Genomic DNA, 24,254 nt, shown 5'->3' with positions numbered 1-24,254 from the left:
AAAAAATAACTATTAAATAATAGTAACAAAATTGTTGATCATTTAAAAACACATCAATTGATAACTTTTTTTAAACCCCAAAAAAGTGTTACAACCTTTTCTTTTGTTTAAAGTCAAATCAAGTCAACCTCATTATTCTCTTCTCTTTTCTTCTTCTCTTCCATTATCTCTAATCAGTTATAGCTTACTAGATAGATGTATCTGATTTATTTCTAGATATGAAATTTGATTTTTTTTTTAAAAGTTGATAAAAAACGAATGTCATCTATGATCTACATTTTTATTTTATTTTTGTTAACATATTCTTTTATTTAAATGACAATACAAATACATGTTATTCATTACCAAATAATTGATCACCTAATAGGTAAACGATTGAATTGGGCAGAAAAAGAGTTTAGAATAGCTGTTGTAAATGATAGATTTAAAAAGTTGTATTCAGAAAAGATCAGTATTGTAGATTATTCGTTGGTGTGTAGAGAGTGGTTCAAGTATATCAGTAGAACACTATGTAGATCATATCTAGTAGATATAGAGAAAACTAAATCCTCAAAGCGAGAAGATGTACTTTTTACAATTGATCAGCTCATACCAAATCTATCGAGCACCACATCGCTCTACCAGTATGATAACATCACTAGTCTATCAATTCGATTGCCTTTTGATGAAAATCACTATGAAGATACCTTACAGTTTCTGGAGAGATTTAAACAACTTGAAAGATTGGATATCTTTACCACCGATACCAAACTACTAAAAGAGATAATCAATCGATTCAACAATATCAAAATCAATTATTATATTGATAATTCGATATTTTATAAAGAAAGCAAATCGATTTCCTTTGAAGACGTTGATCGATCTGTATTGCAATCTGTTAATGTTCAAATTGTCGATTTATCATATGATAGTGACTATGATGATCGATCAATCATTGACTTTTCAGTAATAAATAAGTGGCGTGTCAATCATATCTACTTCCAGTACGATAATATTGGTCCGATATGTGGCGGTCCACACATATCTTTTTCAGATTTATTTGGAATTAAGTCACTACAATCTATCGAAATAAAAGAAATCGATTATATAGATATCAAAGACATAAAGTGGATGGTTAACGATCATTTGGAATCATTCAAAGTCGCGGCAGTACTGAGCCTGATGGGTTAAGAAGATGGAGATCGTTTGAATGGATGTGTATGTATGCATGGTGTTCATCAAGAAGATGGCTTTATCAATAATCTTGCACTGAGGAATCACACAACTGAATGGGTAGATCTATGTCAACGATTGTCTACCAACAAAACACTTAGAGAGATGAGCCTATCCAATTTATGTACCAATCATAAAATCATCGATCCCGTAGCACTGGATCTGGTTTCCGAACAATTCAATCTAGTTCTAACAATGAATAACACGATTACCAAGCTATCGATATCATGTGATGTTCTAACGGAATCATTCTATTCAACATTGAACAAATCGAACCAATCGATCAAGTATCTCAAACTTTTCAATATGAATAGACAACATTTAGGATGGACTGGTGAAATGCTTGTACAAAACAAACATCTAAAGAAGATCGATGTTCGCTCTTATTTTGCACATAAAGGTTGGGAAGAAGATTTCGAATTCACAGACATCTTTATCAATAATATCAACAATAACTATACACTATCAAAAGTTTTATTAATCAAAAGCTACAACTATTTAAGCAAATTAGTAAAAGAAATTCAACAATTTTTATCAGAAAAGTCATACAACTTTAAAATGATCTATAACTCCTCGATTAAAACATATGTATTAATAAAATAAAACAGATTTATAAAAAAGACATAGATTTGATTGAAAATTCAATATAAATATCCAACAACAATGGATATTTATTATTCACAATCAGATAAATTAACTCAAAAAAAAAACTTAAAAACTATTAATTAAATCAAAAAAGAATGAATAAAGTAAGAAAGTAGATTTTAACTTAATAATTAATTGTTTTATTAATTTTTGTTTTTAAAAAATCTTAATAAAATAGGTAAATTTAACATTTGGATTCTTAATGATGTCGCCAGTTCCGGACAATGCTCATCTTGGTTTGTTCTTGGAGATATTCCTCAAAATACTTGCTACGGTATGGCTCAAGGATGTGGAGTCTCTTTATACCAATTCATGCAAGTCAATAATTTGGATCTTAACAGTTGCAATTTCCTTTAGAAAGGAAATAAATATTGTTGTAATTAAGTGAAAGCTAATCAGGCTAAGTGACAAAAAAAAATAATAAAATTAAACATCGTTAAACATTTAAGTTTTGGTCAGTTTGCAAAAAATTTGTTTGTGAAATCAAATACAAAAAAGATAAAAAGGTCAATCAATGTAATAAGAGATTCGAATGATATATAAGATATTAATGATATGATTGTTCCATATAGTGATGATGAAGATGATGATGACTATAATAACAATCAAAATATAACAACAACAACAACAAAAATAGATGATCAACCTTTATCTAGCTCTTCTACTTTAACAGATAATAATACTACTAATAATAATAATAATAGTAATAATACAAGTAGTAGCAGTAATAAATCTAATAACAATCAAAATCAAAAAAAGAGAGAATTCAAGAAAATATATACAATTAGATCGATCTCTTCATTTGAGAAGTTAAATGTACTCGGTGAAGGTACCTATGGTATTGTTTGTATGTCATTTTTATATTAAATTTATTATTATTATTTATTAGAATAAGCAAACCAATTATCTAATTACGAATCATTCAATTTATACTAAATTAATAAAAGATAGAGCAAAAGATAAAGATAATGATAGAATCGTTGCTTTAAAGAAATTGAAAATGGAGAAAGAGAAACAAGGAATGCCTCAAGTTTGTATTTATTCAAAAAAAAAAAGAATAAATTAATAAAAAACTAACCTTTTACTTTATTGTTTTTTGATATTTATATAAATATATATATATAGACATCATTAAGAGAGATAGAGCTGTTAAAAGAGATAGATCATGTCAATGTTGTAAAGTTGCTTGAGGTTGTCACTGGTTCGAGTGAGAACAGTGTCTACTTGGTCTTTGAATATCTCGAGAATGATCTCGCAAGTCTGGTCGACAGCATAAGAACGCCATTCAAAGAATCGGTTGTAAAATGTTTCATAATGCAACTCTTGAGTGCTGTTGAGTGTCTACATTCTAAATGGATTGTTCATCGTGATTTAAAATGTTCTGTAAGTTGTTTATAAACAAATCAATCGATCAATTCCAAACTAAATAACTTTTATTTAAAGAATTTATTGTATGGAGAATCAGGATTTCTAAAACTAGCAGACTTTGGGCTGGCACGTAAATATAGTGTGCCCAATATTCCTATGACTCCAAAGGTGGTGACGTTGTGGTATCGCGCACCAGAGCTGTTGCTGGGAGATACAACGTATTCTGCACCTATCGATATATGGTCGATCGGCTGTATCTTTGGCGAGTTGCTCTTGTCCTACCCAATGATAAACGGTGTCAATGAAATCGATCAAATCAAAAGAATCTATCAGACACTCGGCTCGCCAAATGACTCTATATGGCCACAATACTCGTCACTTCCACTCAGTAAGAAACTAGATATTCCCTATCAACCGTACAACAATCTCAAACGTAAACTTCCAAATCTATCTCAAAATGGTTTAGATTTGTTAAATAGATTATTGGTATGTAAAAATAATAATTATTCAATTTTGTTGGTCTTACTAATCGATAACAATAGACATATGATCCAAATAAAAGAATAACAGCAGCGGAAGCATTGAAACATCCATATTTTTTAGAAAGTCCATTTCCACAGTCGATTGATAAGATGCCAAAGTTTCCAGTGCTTCCGTTTGAAAGTAAGAGTAAAACCACAAACAAGGATGACAATTCTGCTAAAGTTGGCGTTGGAAAGAACAGTTCTAGCATGACAGGAGGAACAAGAACCTATTCTCAGAATTCAAATATTAGAAACATACCGATATCCACAACAGTAACGACAACAATAACCACTTCAACAACTACAACCACTTCAAACAACCAACCCTATAAGAAACAGAAATTTGATGCAAATCTTTTAGATTTGGCTAAAAAGAAATCTACTGGATATTCAAGATTCGATTTAGATTAAATATATTTATTTATTAAAAATAACTTATACTTCTTCTTCAGATTCCTCAGATTCCTCAGATCCTTCAGATTCTTCAGATTCTTCTTCAGATTCTTGATGTAGGCGGTATTGAATTGGTGCAAAGTCAACGATATATCTGTATGCCAGACAAGATACTTCATGAAATAAATCTTCGCTCCACCAATCACCATTCTCTCGAAGTCTTCTTTGAATTTTGTAAATGAACAATCTTTTCTTTTCGTTAGTGGTGGGCGTGTTGATATAGTGTTCTGCCATTTCTATATAATCACATTTGGCTATTAATGTTGCCATCCTCGGAATGTATTGCTCAAATCTGGCAAGGTACTGACTGAATCTCGGATTTCCAAAGATTTCGCCAACAAAATAATATCGATTGAGTCGTATTGCCCGACGTATGATTTCTTTTATTCCCAACTTTCGGTTTTTGATCAACAATTCGAATGCATCTGGATCCGATGTATCATGCACTGCTTGAAAGACTTCGAAATTGATGGTATTCTTCAAAGATAGTTTCTTGGCAACCGAAATCAAATACTTGGCCATCTCGTAGTGACAATAATAGATTGCTTCTTGAATGAATTCCCGTATGTTGTTTCTAATGCTGAATCCAATGTTTTTCGGATTTCTTGCCAGTGTCTCCGTAACCATATATTCAACCATTTCAGAGAAACCCTTCCGGATTGCGAATATCGTGGTTGACAACAGATGTGGTCTTAACTCTGATTCAATCATCGTTGAGTTGTTTTTCGAGTGGACTTTACTATCGACAAGATATTTAATGATTGGAAGTTGCCACTCTTTTTCTGGAAGAAATGGGCAATGGCCTTCCAAGACAAATTGATAATGAGTTTTCATAAATAATTCCATATCGGTAAAATCACTAATGAAAGGTAAATTGTTTCCTACTTGGTTCAATACAATGTCCTGAATAGATTTATCTTGATTGCTGAGTGTATTTGGATTGAACTCGAAATGATTCATTGGCAACTCTGAATTTTCTTTTCCTTCTTCATCCATTCCATCACAACTTCTCGAATCATTATCGATAGAAACTGGTTTTTTGTAATCAATACAATGAGATTGGAAAATATTAAGGATTTGTTGTGTCTCTGCAGATCTCTCTACATTGATACAATAGAATATCTTTTCCAACATAGATACGTCGATAGTAAGTTGATAATTTTCGAAAAAGTAATCAATCACTTTGATATCATAACTATAGACCAGAAACAACAAGGTGTTGTATAATTGATTCGTTACTGACGAAAGAAATCGCTCTCTATACCTAGATTCCAAAAGAATAAACATCTCCAATCCATATTTGAAGGCTCTCTGTAAAAGTTGTATTGGGTGAAAATCATTGTCAGTTTCGTCCATCGGAAATTTGAAAAATGATTGTATCAATTCCACACTGCCATAATCGAGAGCCATTAGTAGATTCGCCATTTTAAAGGAATAGTTGGTAGGGGTGTATGTGCTAAGACAAAAGATTATGAAATCCTTATCAAATTTCTTCTTTAATAGTTTTCTGATTACCTCATTCTTGCCATTCTCTTCGAAATCATCGGTTAATCTTTGATAAAGAATTTTGAAAATATCCAGTGGAATATCGGTCTTGTAGAATAATTTACTACGAAATGTTAACAAATTATCATCCTCTATATATTTTCGAACTGCTGCAAACATTTTGTTGTATAACATAAAGATGATATCATAAGGTGTTCTATATAGATTCAGATATCGAAAATAGATTGGTGATTTTGCTTTTCGTTTAATTGGCTTTGGACAAAGAAAATAGGTGGGTGCAGGAAGTGGTGGATCGAGACCTATTTTGATTTTAATAAATCGATCTTTGAATGGTGGAAGAATGAATCTTGTGAAATCCAAAATGATAGACAAAAGATTTTTATTCATCAAAACCTTTTGAATTGGTTGACAATCATATTCATTTTCAACCACTTCCATTCTTTGTTTTTTCAATCTATCTTGATCATCCTCTGATTTTCTTTTTATTATTTGAACTTGATCGAAAATAGATTCCATCTAATTTTACTATTATTAGGTTGTCTATAAAAATAATAAATATAGAATAATAAATAAATAAAGTAAGTTTATTTATATTATAGATATAGATTTAATTTAGTTAATAAAAAATGATAACTTTGAAGATTAAATGATTAATAAATTTTATTAAGATAAGTAAAATTGCAGATGTAACCAATACTCTATGAGGAATGTAGCAAATTTAGTATAATAAACCACTGTGGTAATGTTGTGCTAAATTTTAACATTAGTATTTCAACCCCCAAATCAGATGATTTCAAAATAAATAAAAAGTGTGATCATTCATTTAAGATTAACAAGTTTCTTTTTTCAGATGTGGTTAAAAATCACATTAACCCACATATGTGCTTGTAATTCTTACAAATTTAGCTTGAGTTAAAAACCAAATTAATAGAGTTATTTTTCATCAACAAAATTTTTTTTAGAAATAATCATTTATTAAACATTTTAGTTTAGCTATTTCATTTCTATTTGTATAGTATCTTCTAACAAATCGATCAGTCAAAAGTCAACTTCTGTTCGAGGCATACCAATAAGTCGATCAAATGATAGAGAGTGAGTCAATTTGGTATAAACGGTGTTAGTTCATTATGTTATATTATTATTTTAAATGTGCCTTTGTTATTTGTCGATGATCAAATAACAAAAAATATCAATTATTTATTTAATATAATTAGTAATATAAATAAAAGTAATATATTTAGTAATATAGTATAGTCGATTCAATAATTAAATAAAAATGAAACATTGATCAATAATGAAGATAAATAATTAAAATTTTAATAATTATGAACATCATTAATATTAGATATTATTTATTAATAATACTACAGCTTACAATAAAGATATTTCATTTTTATCATATAAACTATCAACCTAACTAATTGATTTCAATCATTTGAAATATTAAAGTAACACAGATCAAGACATCAACAACGATGCCAATATAAAGAATAGAATTGATCGGTTCAAAATCTTGATAATCATTATCTGTACCATTTAGATATGTTATTCAAAGTTTCATTATATTCAACAAAAAGAGATCTTCACAGTGAATACAAATTATGACAAATTGTAATTTGATGTAGGTATCAGTTTTAATTTTGATATTTAAATATTTATGGTTTGGTGTAATCTGGATTGATTAATTAAATAATTATTTTTATAAAAAATCGGACGAATTGGAGCATTAGTCTGAATATCTATAATCTAGTTGCTCTTTTTGAAAATAGATATACCCCTCTAATGATTTTAATATATTTTTAAAATAACTAATCAAGAATATTGTCAAAATATTAAACGTTATTATATTATAAAAGATTTATATATTAATAAAGATGAACCCACAATCTCTCTTTTAAAAAAATCAAGTAGTGATTTAAAAGTGTTTATACACATTTTTCAGTAGACATAATGAATTAATCAAATTTAAGATTTATCTTTTGAATATTACAAATTATTTTTGGACGATTCTATTTTCAATCTGATACTATTCTTTTATATATTAAATTTTAATTTAATTTTTAATTTTATTTCTTTATTTAAATTTTGGGTTCCTCTATTTAATCATGAAATTATGGATAAAAAATATAAAACAAATTATTAAAATAAATCCAAAATTATAATGATATTAAATAAAAATATTATTGGTTTGAAAAATCAGAGATTTAAATCACCTCAAATCTTAAAATGTATATTATTATCTTTGATAATTCTAATGGTGATTAACTATAATTTAGTATTGGTATTGTTTTGGTAGAGTCATGTCCTGAGTATCCAAAACCGATTCCGTTGGATCAATCGAATCCACTTCTGATCGAGGCATACCAACAAGTAGATCAGATGATACAAAGTAGAATGAATCAATATGGTATCAAAAGTTTTATTGCATCTATTGTATACCTTGATGAACTGGTATGGTATAAAGCATATGGACATATCAATCCACTCGATAACAGTAGCACTCCTCTAACAGTTGACAGCAAGTAAGTTTGTTATAATATTCTTTTGTATCTTTGTGAATGAAAACTAAAAAAATAATTATTATAAAGTATAAGAATAGCAAGTATTACAAAGGTTTTCACTGATATTATGATGTTCCAATTGAGAGACAAAGGATTGTTGGATTTGGACGATGAACTCGTTAAATATATTCCGGAGTTTAATATGAAAAATCCGTATCCAACAAAGCGTGGAATTACTTTACGCCAGTTAGCTTCACACCAAGCTGGACTTCCTCGTGAGATTCCATGTCAATTTAATGAAAGAGCAACTTCTTCCTGTACTGAAAAGTTGATACTTCAACGTTTATCCAACCAATATCTTATATTACCACAATACTCCACCTCTCATTATTCTAACCTTGGCGTTTCACTACTTGGTCATGCAATGGAGCGAATCAAAAGAGTCAACACCTACGAACAATATATCAAAGACAATATACTTGTACCACTTGAAATGAAAAGTACTACATTCAACTACAATAAGATTAAAGATAATTTAGCTGGTGGAACAATTAAGCTTCCGAATGGTAACTATATAGAATCTACTCCTTTTACAGTTGGATGGGGTTCTCCTACCGGTGGATTGTTCAGTACCGCTCGTGACATGTCAAAATTCATGATATTCCTGCTTAATACACTGGACGGTAACAAGAACAACTATGTAAATGTAAATAAGTACTCTAAAGTTCTCGATCCATCTACTTTAAATGAAGCTCAAGAAGCCATTGCTTTGATTGCAGATGGTTCCTCTGCAATGGGCACTCCACTCAAGATGTCCTACGACCAAACCAATCAGTTATGGTCAAAGAACAAAAATGGTGCTCAAAGTGGCTACCTCACTAACATGGCACTGATTCCACCATTCCAAATTGGTCTGTTCTTTGGTGCTACACCCAACATTAACTCTGAAGATATATTTACCAGTGACGCAGCTAAAATTCTACTACCTGTTTATCGCAAATTACTTTCAACAAATAATAACTGTACCCTATTGAAAAAAGAAAAAGATAAAACAAGTAGAACTCAAAGATTTCGTATGTGGGATTATATAAAGATAATAATACAGGTACAGAATGTAGAATTGGAATGAATAATAATCAACTTACTCTGAAGTTCTCTGGTTTACTTTATAGTGTCAATGAGTTCAAGTCATCGCTGCAATTGATACAAAGAATATTGCCCATTGATAGAGATGTACAATGCAGAACTGTTATTGGTTCACACGACAATGAACTCATTTACTTCACTACCGACACCAACAACCCTACTCGTTGCAACAGCGTATTGATAGATGGACAGATTTTACCACTAATCTCTGAAGATTCAAAATACCACACTTGACAACCAAGAAAAAAATATCGATAATTATCGCTAATTGTCAAATTTTTCCTTGGTTGTCAACTGCCAATAAACAACATTGACAACATGATATACATAAAATATCATAAAGATTTCACAAAAAGTATTAGTTTCTTATCTTTTTTTATTAAATTAAATTTTTTTTTTTTAACAATTAATTTTTCATTAGATTTTTATATTTGCAGATTTTTTTATTTTTATTTTACCAAAACTCATCATCAATGAAGAATAATAATAATAGTACTGCTGTTTATGATTTGAAAAATAAGAGAATACCACCACAACTAATCTTCAAATGTATATTTTTATCATTGTTATTTCTATGGGTGGTCGATCATAGTATTGTTTTGGTAGAGTCATGTCCTGAGTACCCAACACCGATTCCATTGGATCAATCGAATCCACTTCTGATCGAGGCATACCAACAAGTAGATCAGATGATACAAAGTAGAATGAATCAATACGGTATCAAAAGTTTTATTGCATCTATTGTATACCTTGATGAACTGGTATGGTATAAAGCATATGGACATATCAATCCACTCGATAACAGTACCAATCCATTAACAATTGACAGCAAGTAAGTTTGTTTATTTTTTAATGTATCTTTCTTAAAGAAAACTAAACAAAATAATAATGTATATTTTAAAATAAAGTATAAGATTAGCAAGTATAACAAAGGTTTTCACTGATATTATGATGTTCCAATTGAGAGACAAAGGATTGTTGAATTTGGACGATGAACTCGTTAAATATATTCCAGAGTTTAGCATTAATAATCCGTATCCAACGAAACGTGGAATAACACTACGTGAGTTAGCTTCACATCAAAGTGGACTGCCTCGTGAAATTCCGTGTCAGTCAAACGAAGAAGGAACATCAGCCTGTACGGAGCAGCTGATACTTCAACGTCTTTCCGACCAATACCTTATACTACCGCAATACTCTATCACCCATTATTCGAATCTCGGTGTTTCACTACTTGGTCATGCAATGGAGCGAATCGAAGGAGTCAACACATACCAACAGTATATCACCGAAAATATTCTCGAACCACTTGAAATGAAAAGTACAACATTCAACTACACTGAGATTCAAGATAATTTAGCGCGTGGAATCATTCAGTTTTCGAATGGCAGCTATATAGAATCACCGGTTCTACCGATAGGATGGGGTGCACCTGCCGGTGGATTGTTTAGTACCGGTCGTGACATGTCGAAATTCATGATATTCCTGCTCAATTCGCTGTACAGTAACAGCAACAACTATGTGAATGGCAGTAAGTACTTTAACATTCTCGATCCATCTACTTTAAACGAAGCACAAGAAGCAATTGCTTTGATTCAAGATGGTTCATCGGCGTATGGCACTCCATTCGAGATGTACTACAACCAAGACAATCAGATATGGTCAAAGAACAAACTAGGCATTCAAAGTGGCTACACTGTCAACATGGCACTGATTCCACCATTCCAAATCGGTCTGTTCTTTGGCGCCACTCTCAATATTGACTCTGAAGATGTATTCACCAGTGACGCCCTTGATATTCTACTGCCTGTTTATCAAAAGCTACTATTAAACAATTCCCTGTCACATAATAATAACCACAACAAAAATAAGCATAAGCATAACAAAGAAAAAGATAGAGCAAGTACAAGCTTAAAGATGTCATATATGGGATTATATAAAGATAATAGTACAGGTATAGAATGTAGAATTGGAATGTATAAGAATCAACTTACTCTGCAATTCTCTGGCTCACTTTATAGTGTCAATGAGTTCAAGTCATCGCTACCACTGATACAAAGAATATTGCTCATTGATACAGATACAATATGTAAAACTATTGTCGACTCATACAACAATGAACTCATCTACTTCACCACCGACACCAACAACCCTACTCGTTGCAACACCATACTGATAGCAGGACAGACTTTACAACTCATTACTGAAGATCCAAACTACATCACTGGACAGAAAATTAGATTGACGCAATAAATGCTGTGACTATGCTTTGTTGCATTTTAATTGTGTAATTTCATTTTATCCCCCAAAAAATGAAAAGAATTTGCACAGCTTTAGTGTGCATTTTGCAAAAATAATGCGAGAATACAAAAAAAGTGGTGCAAAAAAAAACATGTGTTGTGATATTCATTGTAATTGCGCTTGTGTTTGTTGTGATTGACCTTGTTGCTCAATATATATTAAAAACAAAAGGAGCTCTCTGGACTGTTACCACTAATTTGGATTAAGTTTTTTTTTAGGTGATCATTTTTCAAAGTTCTTGTTAAATTTTTTTGTTAATTAAAAATTAATTAATTAATATGACTTTGGATATTTTTAGATCTAAAAGTAGATCACTCGTTGTAATTTCGAATCTACAATTAAAAAAAAAAAAAAAATCACCCTCTTCGACACACACACAAAACATCACATATTCTCCGAAACAAACAGTAATAATCATTTTTAACGAAGGAAATCATGCACCATTTGAAATCTATAGAATATTTAAGGTTGTCACTTTGTTCCTTTATCATTCATTTTATTTATAATAGTGTTTCTCTCAAATCATAACGATGAAAATTAATTATCTATTATTTATCTTTTCACTTTTGTTGTTGACTTTGTCAGCTTCACAATTGGAGAATAATGAATTATTATCAATTACATTGACTCTTTCACCAACATCAGCATCGACATCATCACAACCAACTTCGTCTTCGACTTCAACTTCCTCGACAACTACTACCAGCACCACTGGTACAACAACAACTTCACCAATATCAACAGGTATTACAACATTACCAGCAACAACAGTAAGTTCAACAACATCAAGTAATTTAGAATATCAACAATTCACAGACTGGATGATTCAAAACAATAAATCATACACAAACAATGAATTCTTGACAAGATTCAATATTTTTGTTGATAATCTGCTTTATGTAAATCAATTTAATTCGTTGACTGGAAATGATACTGACGCCATGAAATTGGGAATGAATGTATTTGCTGATTTGACACTCGATGAATTCACCAACACATTCCTTGTGAAAGATTTATCAAATTTCTCATTAAATTCAAACACAACCACTTCTACAAGTACATCAACTTCGAGTACAACTTCAACAACGACAACAGGAGGTGGATTATTAGGAGGATTACTAACGTTAACAATTGGTACTGGAGGATCTACATCTGGTGGTGGTGGTGGATTGTTAGGTGGTCTTTTAACAGGTTCATCTCAACCATCAAAATCATCTCTCAGAACTTTAATGGCCACCGTTGTAGATTGGAGAAGTTATCTATCAGGAGTTAAAAACCAAGGATCATGTGGAAGTTGTTATGCATTTGCATCGTTAGCTCCACTTGAAGCTTTATTGGCAAAAAAAGGTCAAATAGTATCTCTTTCAGAACAAGAAATTGTTGACTGTTCAAGTATGTTGCTTTGTTTTTTGATTAGAAAATTTATAATTTATTTACTTATCAGAAATTTATAGCAAGCTATGGCAATCATGGTTGTAATGGAGGTTGGATGACAGGTGTTTATAATTATATTTCAGATGCAGGAGGTGTAAGTTCAGAATCATCATATCCATACAAAGGTGTTGTTCAACAATGTAAACCTGTTGGAGCTAAATATGCAAGAGTGGCTAAATATGTTTCAGTATCCAATCGAGCAGCAATGGAAGATGCAATAACAAAGGTAGGACCAATTGCTGTTGCTTTACAGGCCGGTGTAAGATCATTCCAAATGTACAGTGGTGGTGTATATAATGATCCAGCTTGTGGAGCAGGTCAAATAGATCATGGAGTTACAATTGTTGGTTCTGGAGAAGCAAACGGAATGGCATATTACATTGTATGTATTGTCAAATTTTATCAAATAATTATCTTTAATTAACAATTGTTCACTAAAATCTCAATAGATTAGAAATAGTTGGGGTTCTGGATGGGGAGAAGCAGGGTAAGTCTTTTATTAAATCAAATATCTATAAAGAAATTTCTATTATTTTCAACTTACAAACAATAACAATTTATTTAGATATATGAGATTGGCGCGATCAACAAAGCATGTCAATAACTATGGATACTACCCAATAATATAAAAATAAATCAATAGACTTGCTAAAGTAATTGATTTACAAACATTGATATATTTAAATAAATAAAAAAGTTTTTTTTCAAAATAGATTTAGATTATGCGATCAGAGAAAAAATATATATACTAAGAAGGACAAGAAGCAAATTCTTTTTAATTGAATATTGTTCTTCAGATTTTGACCCTGAAGATGTATTACCATAAAAATTACAATAACAAATAAAAATAACAATCATTGCAAAGAAAAGATAGAACAATTACAAACTCAAAAATATCATGTGGGATTTTATAAAGATAGTAGTACAGCTATGTAGAATTGGAATGTATAAAAATCAACTTACTCTACAGTTCTCTGGTTTGCTATAGAGTGTCAATGGCAACGAGGACTGTCAATATTGACAACCCTACTCATTGCAACAACATACTGATAGCGGGACAGATTTTACAACTCATTTCTGAAGATTCAAACTACTCTGACAACAAATAACATAATGAAATACATATAATAATATTAATATTATAAGTTGAACAAAAAGTATTTGTATCTTTCAGATATAAACAGGTAAAATAAAAGATGTTTAATGATAAATCATTAATAAAATATTAGTTTTTTTTTTTTTTTTTTTGAATATTGGACAAAATTTATTCGTTATTTGTGTTGTTTTTTCAAAAAAAATGAGTTACGACACTCTTGAATGATGTCAGTTGTCAAAGACATTTTTTTTTAATTTAAATTGTTGTTTTTTTTTTTTTTAAATTCAATGCTTTTAATTTAATATATATATATATTAATATTTTTATAACATTATTATATTATAAAACCAATTAAAGATAATTTGTATAAACAAAACAAACCAAAGAAAGATTGTAAGTTTTTAAAACTTGTATATAAAATAAATATCTTGTTGTTGGTGATATATAACACATAACAACCACAAAAAGAAAAAAAATTCTTTGGAAAATCACTTTGTAAAAAAAATATAAAAAAAAATTACCAAAAAATTAACAGCTAAATTCACACCCCAAGTTATCAATTAATTAACTAAAAAGAAATATTCAAATAAAAAGGGTTGTTTGAATTTTACTTTTAATTTAATAAATCTTCTTTATACATTTACTTTGGGATTCATATATAATATATATATATATATATTATATAATATAAAATAGTAATAGTAAAATAACAATCAAATAATTAAAAAAAAAAAAAAAAGCTTAAATTAATTAAAAAAATTTTAAAAAAAATTTTTTTTGACAAATTGTTTTTTATCATAATTAAAATAAAATAGTTTGGAAAAGTGAAAATATCTTCTTCTTTTAAAAGACAAATCAATCAACCAAATCAATCAAATCATATCAAAAAACAACATACAGTCAAATCTAAAACTTAAACTAAATTAAAAAAATATTATAATAATATAGATTTAGGATTTAGATTTAACAGATAACAATTAAAAACAGATGGCAGAAGTAGCACCAACAGATTCGTCATCGACTGTAACAACTACTACTACGACAACTACAACCACCACAACTTCAGCAGCAGCATCATCATCATCATCTAATAATGGATCTACTCTGACAGGTAATACCGGTGCCTCAAAGATGGCACATGGTTTGCCAATGATCGATCCACAGCCACAGCATGCAGAGGACGGTCACTTGATCGACCCAATTCCAATGCCAGCGACGATTGTCGACGGTTTCGAATATACATTGCAGCGATTCCCACATAACCTCGCTCTTCAAGTGAAGCGTGGTGGTCAGTGGCGCAAGTGGACTTGGACAAAGTATCGCGAAGACGTCTACTCTGCAGCAAAGTCGTTTGTCAAGCTCGGCATGAAGGAGACGAGCGGTGTCAACATCATCGGTTTCAACTCACCAGAGTGGCATATGGCACATCTCGGTGCTATATTCGCCGGTGGTTTGCCAACCGGTATCTACACAACCAGCTCCACTCCACAGTGCGAATACTTTGCTGAGCATTCCGAAGCGATGTTTATCGTCGTCGAGAACGAGCAGCAACTCGCCAAGTACGCACCGATCCGTGAGAAACTCAGCAGCACCGTGCGCGCCTACATTATCATGGAACCGTCGGATCCAGCCGCCACTCACCCCGAGGGTACCTACACCTGGGAGCAATTCATGGAGTTGGGTCGTGCCGTTCCAGACTCTGAGATCGACCGTATCAGCAAGAGCATCAAGCCAGAAACACTCTGCACACTTATCTATACCTCCGGTACAACAGGTAAGCTTAGCTAATCTATTCACAATAATAATAATAATAATGGATAGCCAGAAAATATAGACTAAATTATTAATAATTCATTTATTTCTACACAGGTATGCCAAAGGGTTGTATGATTACACAACGTAATGTTGCATGGACAGTACACACACTCGGATCATTGGTACTCAGTCCAAAGTCAGGACATCGTGAGCGTATGATTTCCTATCTTCCATTGTCTCACATTGCCGAACAAGTCGTATCACTTTATGCACCACTTATTTTTGGTTTTGCCATTTCATTCGCTGATAAGAATGCACTTCAAGTAATTATTATTATTAATTTTCTTTCTGTGAATATTAAATTATTAATTTATTATTATTTATTTTTTTTAGGGAACTTTATTAGATACATTATTGGAAGTTAAACCAACATTGTTCTTTGGTGTACCAAGAGTTTGGGAAAAGATTCAATTAAAGATAAATATGGTCATGTCGACAAAGAAGGGTATTGCAAAGAAATTAGTGGGATGGGCCAAACACAAGGGTTTGGAAGGTGGTTATAAGATTCAACATGGTGAAAAGAAACCAAAGGGATATGGATTGGCACGTACATTGGTATTCAAAAAGGTTCTCAAAACACTCGGTTTGTCGAGCTGTCGTTTCATGGCATCGACTGCTGCCCCCATCTCAAAGGACACTCTTGACTTTTTCCTTTCACTCGGTATCACCATCACTGAAGCCTACGGTATGTCAGAGTTGACCGGTCCACAAACCATCGGATATCCAAAGGCCAAGACAGGATCGGTCGGTCGTACTCTTCCAGGTTCGCTAATCAAGTTAAACGAGGGTGACAATGAGATCTGTGTCAAGGGACCAAACTGCTTCCCAGGATACTATAAGAATCCAGAGGCCACTCGTGAGACCATCGACGACGACGGTTGGGTACACACCGGAGACATTGGCCACATCGATGAAGCTGGCTATCTATTTATTACCGATCGTAAGAAGGAGTTGATTATCACTGCCGGTGGTGAGAACATTGCACCATCGTTGTTGGAGGGTTATCTTCGTCAGATTCCAGGTGTCAACATGGCTGTGGTCGTAGGAGATCGTCAGAAGTACTTGGTTTGTTTGTTCTCGTTGAACGTCGACTTCTTCAAGCGTCTACAATACGGACATCCACCACCCGTCACCTTGGAGGATGCCATCAACGACCCACACTTTAACGAGTATCTCCAATCCAAGATCAACGAAGTCAACTCGCGTCTTCCAAACGTATCGACCATCAAGAAATATAAGATATGTCCAACCGAGTTCACCGATCAAGGACCAGATGCCGAATTGACTCCAACTCAAAAGTTGAAGCGTAAGATTATCTTGGCCAAATATGACGCTGCCATTCGTGAGATGTATGGTGACCAATATGCTGAGGGTACCTTTGTTCAACCACCAAACGGTTTGGTTCAATCGACTGTCGTTGACATCAAATCCAAGCCAAAGAGCGAGGAAATCCCACCAGTTGCTGTCGTCGCACCAGTTGCTGTTGTCGCCGCTGCCGTTGTTGTGCCAGCTGCCGTTGTTGTCGCCACTGAAAATCACAATCACGAAAACACTTCAAATACCACTACCGAAACCAACCCAACACCAGTCGAGTCTGCTCCAGTCACCGTTGTCGAGGAAAAGACTGTAGTCACTGAGGAGGTTGTCGTAGCCCCAGTTTACAATCCATTGGGTGAAACCGGTGTATTTGCTCAACCACCTGCAGTTGTCGAAGAACCAAAGACTGAAGTCATTCAAGTTCCAGTTGAAATTATTCCAGCTCCAGCTCCAGCTCCAGTTGAACCAGAACAACCAGCTCCAGCTCCAGCTCCAGTTGAAGTTGTTGCACCAGTTGAAGTTGTGGCACCAGTCGAAGTTGTTGAGGAACCACCAGTTGTTGTTGCCGCCGCAGTCAGCGAGCCAGAAGCACCATCTGAAATTGTCCAAGAGGAAGTAGTCAAAGTTGAAATTGTAGATACATTACCAACAGAGCCAGTTGCTCCAGTCGAAGAACAACCAAAGCCAGTTGAGGCTGAATCACCAGCACCAGTCGTAGAGAATGTTGAAGTTGCCACCGATTTACCACCACCCTTGGCCAAAGTCGAGGATGTAGTTCCATTGGTCGCCGCACCAGTTTCAATTCCAGCCGAGGTTGTTGTCTCTGACCAACCAACACCAAAGGAAGAAAGCAATGGTCAAGATGACAAGCACGAGTCTGGTTCATCTTCAGACAGCTCTGAGACCACCTCATCAGATTACACCTCATCCAGCGAGAGCGACGAAACAAGTGACAGCGACGACTATACTACCACAAGTGACGAAAGCGAAGAACAAGCAGCAAAACAAGAACAAGGACAAGAATAAAACAAAAAAAAAAAAAAAGAAAACATAAAATCTAAATTAAAATAATAAATTATGTATAAAATAATAAATAATAATTAATGAATAAGAATATTATTTTTTTGCATGTAATTGATTTAATTTATTGATTTGATATAAATAATAAATGATAATAAATAAATTGGAGAGTAAACTATTTGTTTGTTTTAATATTATTATTGTTTTTTCGGATCCAAGTTTGTTGTTATTTTTTTTCGCTTAACTATACTTTTAACTTTCTTCCTCTCTGAGTTCTATGGAGTATGGAGTATCCAATGAATTACGAGAATCATATTGAGAGGGAGCAGATGGGAAAGTTGTATTACTGTTATTTGTACTTTGTGACACGGTGGAAGAAGTCATCTTGCTTGTGAATGATCTCAACTGTTTGACTAATCTGTTGTTGAATACAAAGGATTCTCTCCAAATCTTTAAGGATCTACTAGAAATACCGTTCAAAAGGAAACAAACCAAAGCAAACACTCTTACACAGAAAATGAAATATCCCACACCGGCTGGATTCGGTCCTTTAACTATACAACTGTATGGATCACCTTTTCCACCCTGTGCCTGAACAACACAATTGAACCATTCAGGAATTCCAGCAATGAATCGTTTGTAATTATCTTGAACGTATCTTGTATAGATAAACAAATAAAGAAACAGTGAAAAGTATAAAATTACACCAATGATTGGTTTAGCTTCTACTTTCAATATTTCAATTTTTGCATTCTTTCCTTTTGAACCTGATGATGCTGATACAATCTATAATCATACAAGTTAATATTTTACGATTAAATGGGTATTATTTTTCTATTTACTTTATAAATTTCATGCATCAATAAGAACATAAAAGTAGCTCCTACCAGCAAGATTACACCAAGTGGTACCCAAAACAAAGCAACCTGATATTTTCCAGAATCTATCCAACAAAACACATTGGCAAGTCCAGAGTGATATTGCTTTTTACCAATGGCAATTAAAGGAAATATCCAAGCAATAACAGATGTTCCGGCAGCATAATACCAAAATAGATCTTTTCTAAAACCACCAACTTTATAATAAAAAAACAGTTAAAAACATGTCAACTTTCTTTTAACAATATTTTCCTTATTTACCTTTTTTAATTCCCCACCAGATTTCAAAAGCCATAATTGCCCAGTATAAAACTGCATAGATAGCAAAAATATGAAGAATGAAAGCTGATGCTGTACATGGGGCATCGGTGAATACTGAAAATCTATAACTGGTAGGACACAATGTCTTCTCGGTTCCATTGAAAGAAACAATAAGACCAGAAACACAAATCATACAGACGGCAGCAATAAAACAAAGATTGATACGGTCATATCTGGACTTCTTTGGATTCAAGAAACCGTAGGTAATCACCAAGAAAATCGAGGAAGCAAATGAAAGATAGGTTAAAGTATCATTCATTGCATAGATTCTCTTCCAAGTTTCTCGAGTAAAAATTGGGGCAGGACATGTAACGGCACAGATGGATACGTTACTTGTGTATTGGACACCGTTAGCTTCTGCAAAGGCACGATCCGAGGTATTGTAAGGTACAAGTGGTGCCAAGCAATTTGAAAAGTTTTCAGTCTGATTCGAATTGGTTAAGTTCAAAAAAGCCACGGCTTGACTGACATCTTCGCACTGGACAGTGAAATTTGAGCTTGCTGATTTATCCACGGAAGAGAGGTTATATGAACTATATTGTTCAACAAATATTTTTCCAACTGGAGGATTCTCTTGTAAATCACAATTTAAAAGTGGATTTGGTGTAATCTGACAGAAATTAAACATCTCTGTACAAGAATGTTTACATGGTCTAACTGGGACAGCTATTTTTTGATTTGTTGACAATGTTACATATTCACATTCTCTTAAATACTATTTTTAAAAAAGTTAATATCAATGAAAATTCATAAAATGACATATCTCTCTTACCATTGCACAAATCCCAACAGTAGTATTTACAGATTGTTTACATTCATCTGAACCTGATGTTGATAAAAATCCAAACAAAAATTCGACACTCTTCTGTAAATCTTCTTGAGTTTGATCACCTGCAACATAAATAGATTCTAATTTTATTTGATTAATTTTTGATTTCCGAAAATATTTATTTTCATATTACTTACTTGGATTTACAATTTTACCATCACATAGTTTTTTTGATGGAGGATCTCCGACGTATGGTTCACATCTAGCTTTTTGATCAACAGGATATTGATCTTGAGCAAATACAATATTAAATAAACATACTGATAATAATAAAAAGTAAATTATTTTGAAAATTGTCGACAACATTATAAAAAAAATAAATAGATATTTATACAAATAGAAAAAGTTGAAAAATAAATAAACAAATACTCTATTTACAAATAAATAATTAAATTATTTACAAATAAAATAAAATAATTATTAAAACCCTGTAGAATTTAAAATATTAGATTAATCAACAAAACACTGTTGTTGATATTTATTCTCAAAGTTTCCTAAAAGAAAAATATCGGTTCCATCTCCATAAAAACTGACCCTGTCTCCAGCCTACCATCAACAATAACAATATTCAAATGATCAAAAATAAGAGTTTTTGTGCTTTATTCCTAAAAGTCTCTTATTTCAATAAAAACTATGGTTTCCTAGTGGTTGGTTTTATTAAGAGATAGCCAACACGCGCTAACCACCACAGAATATTATTCCTGATTCCTCTAACCCTCTAGCACAAGACTTTGTGTAATAATTGATTTGGTCAAATGGTGTAAAAAAAAATAAAAAAAAACCAAAAAAAAATTGCTAAATCAGATTTTCAATTAATTTTAAGGTGTTATAGGTGATCAGGGTACTGTAGATTCGCAAAAAGATTTTTCGAATCAAAAAAAATCAAAAAAAACAAACACGTTTTACAATTAAGATGATTTCTTTTCTTTTTTGCAAAACCACAACTTGATATTTTGTTTTTCGCAACAAATAATGCGGTTGATTACTAAAGGTGGGTTGTCCTGCAAATATTTAAATTATAAAAAACCAATAAAAATTAAAAAATTTTATTTTCAAAGTTGATATTTTACGGATCTTAAACAAATTTGCTGAGGTTCAAAACTATCAAACAATTGACACCTGGTCTCTAATAAACCAATAAATATCTCTTCATTTACGATCGAATTATTTATTTTTTTCCACCAAACTTTTCATTTCCGATAGTTATTTGCACTACACTCAGAAAATTTCTGACTGGGATGGGATTTGAGTGTTTGACAATAGTGTCATGTAATGGTAAGATGAATCAACAACAAAATGAATAAAATAAAGGTGAGATTTTAATTGATTTATAATTTTTTAATTGGATGTTTTATTTATTTTTTGTTTTTGTTTTTTTTAGATTTGTTTTTTTTTGTTTTTGTTTTTTAGATTTCTTGCATCTCTATATACCATTATGTTGTGTTGTTGGATCTTATTTTATGTTATGTTACATTGTAACTTAGAAGAAAGAAAATGAATTTTGTGAATTGGTAGTTGCGGGTTGTGGGTTGTTGAAATCGCCGAATGGAGATGACTGTTGATTGTTGTTGAAAGATTGCTGTTTAGTAGGTTGTTGATTAGAAAATTGATTAAATTGGCTAAACTGGTTGTTGGCACCACCACCACTTGCAGCTCTCGGGGGAACGCCACCAGCACCCTGTGAGTTTATTGTGGCTGGCATATTATTATTATTGCCAAAAAAGTCGTTTTGGTTATTGAATGGGTTGTTTTGGTTGTTTCCAAGTAATGTTCCTGAGCTTGTAGTTGCAGGAAGTGCAGCACCGCCATTTGCAAAAGGATTTGACGAGGTCTTATTGCCGTGACTGCTTAGAGGCATCGATGGATTCACATTAAATGTAGATTCGAATGGGTTCACCTTGTTACCACCTTGACTAGAGATGTTACTGTTATTGTTTGCCTTGAACGAGCCTGTTGGCGATTGATTGGCAAATGCATTTGGAGTTGATGAGTTTGAATTTACATTAGCAAATGGTGACAAATTAGCAAAAGCTATAAATTTAAAAAGATTAAAAGTAAATAAACAAAGATGTTATTAGTATTATTATTACTATTACTATTATTATTAATATTTAATACTTACCAGAGTAATCTTTCTTTTCAGGTTGTGGTGAGAATGGATTGTTTTGGTTTTGACTTTGAGCACCCTGTGGTTGTATTGGTTGTGAAAAAGCAGCATTGTTGTTTGCATTGGGATTCCAGTAGTCAAGTCCCATACTTGGTTGCATTTGGTTTGGTTGTTGGTTAAATTGTTGTGGTTGTTGGAATTGATTGAATTGTTGCTGTTGATTGTATTGTTGTTGTTGTTGTTGTTGTGGGAATTGATTGAATGAATTTTGAGAAGTGAATGGTGGTGATTGATTGAATGGTTGTTGGAATTGATTAAACTGTTGTTGTGGTTGTTGATTGTATTGCTGTTGTTGTTGTTGTTGTTGTTGTGGGAATTGGTTGAATGAATTCTGATGATTGAATGCTGGTGGTTGTTGAGCTGCAGGTTTAGCTTGAGTTGGCCATTGGTTATTATCCCAAAGACCACCACCACCACCACCATTGATATTATTATTACTACTATTATTACTGTTCATGTTATTGCTACCCATTCCCATCATTGGATTACTATTGGTGGTAGCCCATTGATTGCTCGGATTATTGTAAGACTGTACCTGTGGAGTGGTAGCTGGTGAAGAGAATATATCATTGAGATCCAACAGCGATGTCGCAGATGATTTCTGTCCGTTGGAGCTACCTGGTTTATCGGTCCAAAGATTAGGTGATGTTACACTATTATTCTGATTATTCTGATTATTATTATAAACTTGTGTATGTTGAATTGATTGTGGTTGTTGTTGTTGTTGTTGTTGATATTGTTGTTGTTGTTGATTATTATTATTATTACTATTTATATTCTGATTATTATTATTATTATTATTGAATAAATCTTGTTGTTGGAATTGTTGTGAATTTCTATCGTGTGCAACACGGATAGGTGGAATGTCAGGTCCGAGAATATTGGAGAGTGGTTCAATCTTTGGTTGTGAGATACCACCGCCACCACCACCACCAGAGTTATTATCGACCCATTGTTTATTGTTATATTTCAACTCGATGAACTTTCTGATACGTTGGGAATCACCTTCCTCTGGTTCTGGATAGTCGTCGGGTCTCCAACGAGCCAACCAATAGGCACGAGCAGCCTTATTTCCACCGTTTTGCAACTTTTGAATTTCCTCTGGTTTGAATGATCCCATCGATACTGATTTAACTCTTCTACCCATGTTTGAACTAATTAATAATAATAATAGTTTTGTTAGTTTTTATTTTGTAAATTACTTTAATATTAATAATTAAAAACAATGAAACTTACTGAATACCACTACATGATTGACAAACAAAAGTTGCGAGATCTAAACATGCATAGACAGGACCTTTGATTGGACAATCCATACATTTCATATTCTCTGGTAACTTTAAGAGATCACGAATGACCTTCTCATTCTTATCTGCTGGTCTGCTCATAATACTTATCTAACTAACTATTTATTGTTATTTAAAAAACTAAACTAAACGAAACTAATCTAAACTAAACGAAACTGACTGTCAATGAATTAAATTGAATTGAATTGAATTGAAATGAACCAACACTAGCTACTAAACTATTATTAATATTAAATTATAGCTATCTTTGAAATAATTTATTTATTTATTTGATATCACAATATATAATATAATTAAATCTAAAATGTTATTTTATTTTTTAAATCTTTTTTATTTATTTTGTTTTTTTTTTTGAATATATAACCTGTTTTTTTTTTATTAAACTAAAGTGGTGCCAATATGATGTTAAAAAAA

The 24,254-nt window shown here is 32.2% G+C and overlaps 7 protein-coding genes across 7 annotated transcripts; 5 read left to right on the top strand and 2 right to left on the bottom strand.

Moving 5' to 3' along the window:
* Positions 1-315: 315 nt before the first annotated feature.
* Positions 316-1,170, top strand: PPL_02863 (uncharacterized protein; the record flags this gene model as incomplete). Its single annotated transcript, XM_020573840.1, has 2 exons — positions 316-491; positions 831-1,170. 2 exons carry the CDS (start codon positions 316-318, stop codon positions 1,168-1,170), a joined length of 516 nt encoding a protein of 171 aa, XP_020435912.1.
* A 237-nt stretch (positions 1,171-1,407) lies between these two features.
* PPL_02862 (protein serine/threonine kinase) lies at positions 1,408-3,853 on the top strand (the record flags this gene model as incomplete). Its single annotated transcript, XM_020573839.1, has 6 exons — positions 1,408-1,800; positions 2,036-2,171; positions 2,402-2,700; positions 2,747-2,887; positions 2,983-3,240; positions 3,833-3,853. 6 exons carry the CDS (start codon positions 1,408-1,410, stop codon positions 3,851-3,853), a joined length of 1,248 nt encoding a protein of 415 aa, XP_020435911.1.
* A 129-nt stretch (positions 3,854-3,982) lies between these two features.
* PPL_02861 (uncharacterized protein) lies at positions 3,983-6,224 on the bottom strand (the record flags this gene model as incomplete). The annotated part of the gene is made up of 2 exons (XM_020573838.1): positions 3,983-4,075; positions 4,191-6,224. 2 exons carry the CDS (start codon positions 6,222-6,224, stop codon positions 3,983-3,985), a joined length of 2,127 nt encoding a protein of 708 aa, XP_020435910.1.
* Positions 6,225-7,309: 1,085 nt separating this feature from the next.
* PPL_02860 (serine hydrolase domain-containing protein) lies at positions 7,310-11,608 on the top strand (the record flags this gene model as incomplete). The annotated part of the gene is made up of 7 exons (XM_020573837.1): positions 7,310-7,319; positions 7,583-7,631; positions 7,985-8,230; positions 8,297-9,282; positions 9,439-9,529; positions 9,849-10,187; positions 10,264-11,608. 7 exons carry the CDS (start codon positions 7,310-7,312, stop codon positions 11,606-11,608), a joined length of 3,066 nt encoding a protein of 1,021 aa, XP_020435909.1.
* Positions 11,609-11,934: 326 nt separating this feature from the next.
* PPL_02859 (C1 family peptidase) lies at positions 11,935-15,103 on the top strand (the record flags this gene model as incomplete). Its single annotated transcript, XM_020573836.1, has 6 exons — positions 11,935-11,976; positions 12,166-13,048; positions 13,111-13,472; positions 13,540-13,577; positions 13,847-13,904; positions 15,002-15,103. The coding sequence occupies 6 exons, from the start codon at positions 11,935-11,937 to the stop codon at positions 15,101-15,103; spliced, it is 1,485 nt and encodes a 494-aa protein (XP_020435908.1).
* A 70-nt stretch (positions 15,104-15,173) lies between these two features.
* On the top strand, positions 15,174-18,344 carry PPL_02858 (uncharacterized protein; the record flags this gene model as incomplete). The annotated part of the gene is made up of 3 exons (XM_020573835.1): positions 15,174-15,960; positions 16,056-16,264; positions 16,335-18,344. 3 exons carry the CDS (start codon positions 15,174-15,176, stop codon positions 18,342-18,344), a joined length of 3,006 nt encoding a protein of 1,001 aa, XP_020435907.1.
* Positions 18,345-18,590: 246 nt separating this feature from the next.
* Positions 18,591-23,921, bottom strand: PPL_02857 (Arf GTPase activating protein; the record flags this gene model as incomplete). Its single annotated transcript, XM_020573834.1, has 9 exons — positions 18,591-19,124; positions 19,181-19,413; positions 19,478-20,252; positions 20,310-20,446; positions 20,504-20,626; positions 21,050-21,095; positions 22,018-22,397; positions 22,489-23,687; positions 23,770-23,921. The coding sequence occupies 9 exons, from the start codon at positions 23,919-23,921 to the stop codon at positions 18,591-18,593; spliced, it is 3,579 nt and encodes a 1,192-aa protein (XP_020435906.1).
* Between the last annotated feature and the right edge of the window lie 333 nt (positions 23,922-24,254).

This window comes from Heterostelium album (genome assembly GCF_000004825.1).
Source record: "Heterostelium album PN500 unplaced genomic scaffold PPL_scaffold3, whole genome shotgun sequence".
Classification (NCBI taxonomy): domain Eukaryota; phylum Evosea; class Eumycetozoa; order Acytosteliales; family Acytosteliaceae; genus Heterostelium; species Heterostelium album.
This window is presented reverse-complemented; position numbering and strand designations above follow the sequence as displayed.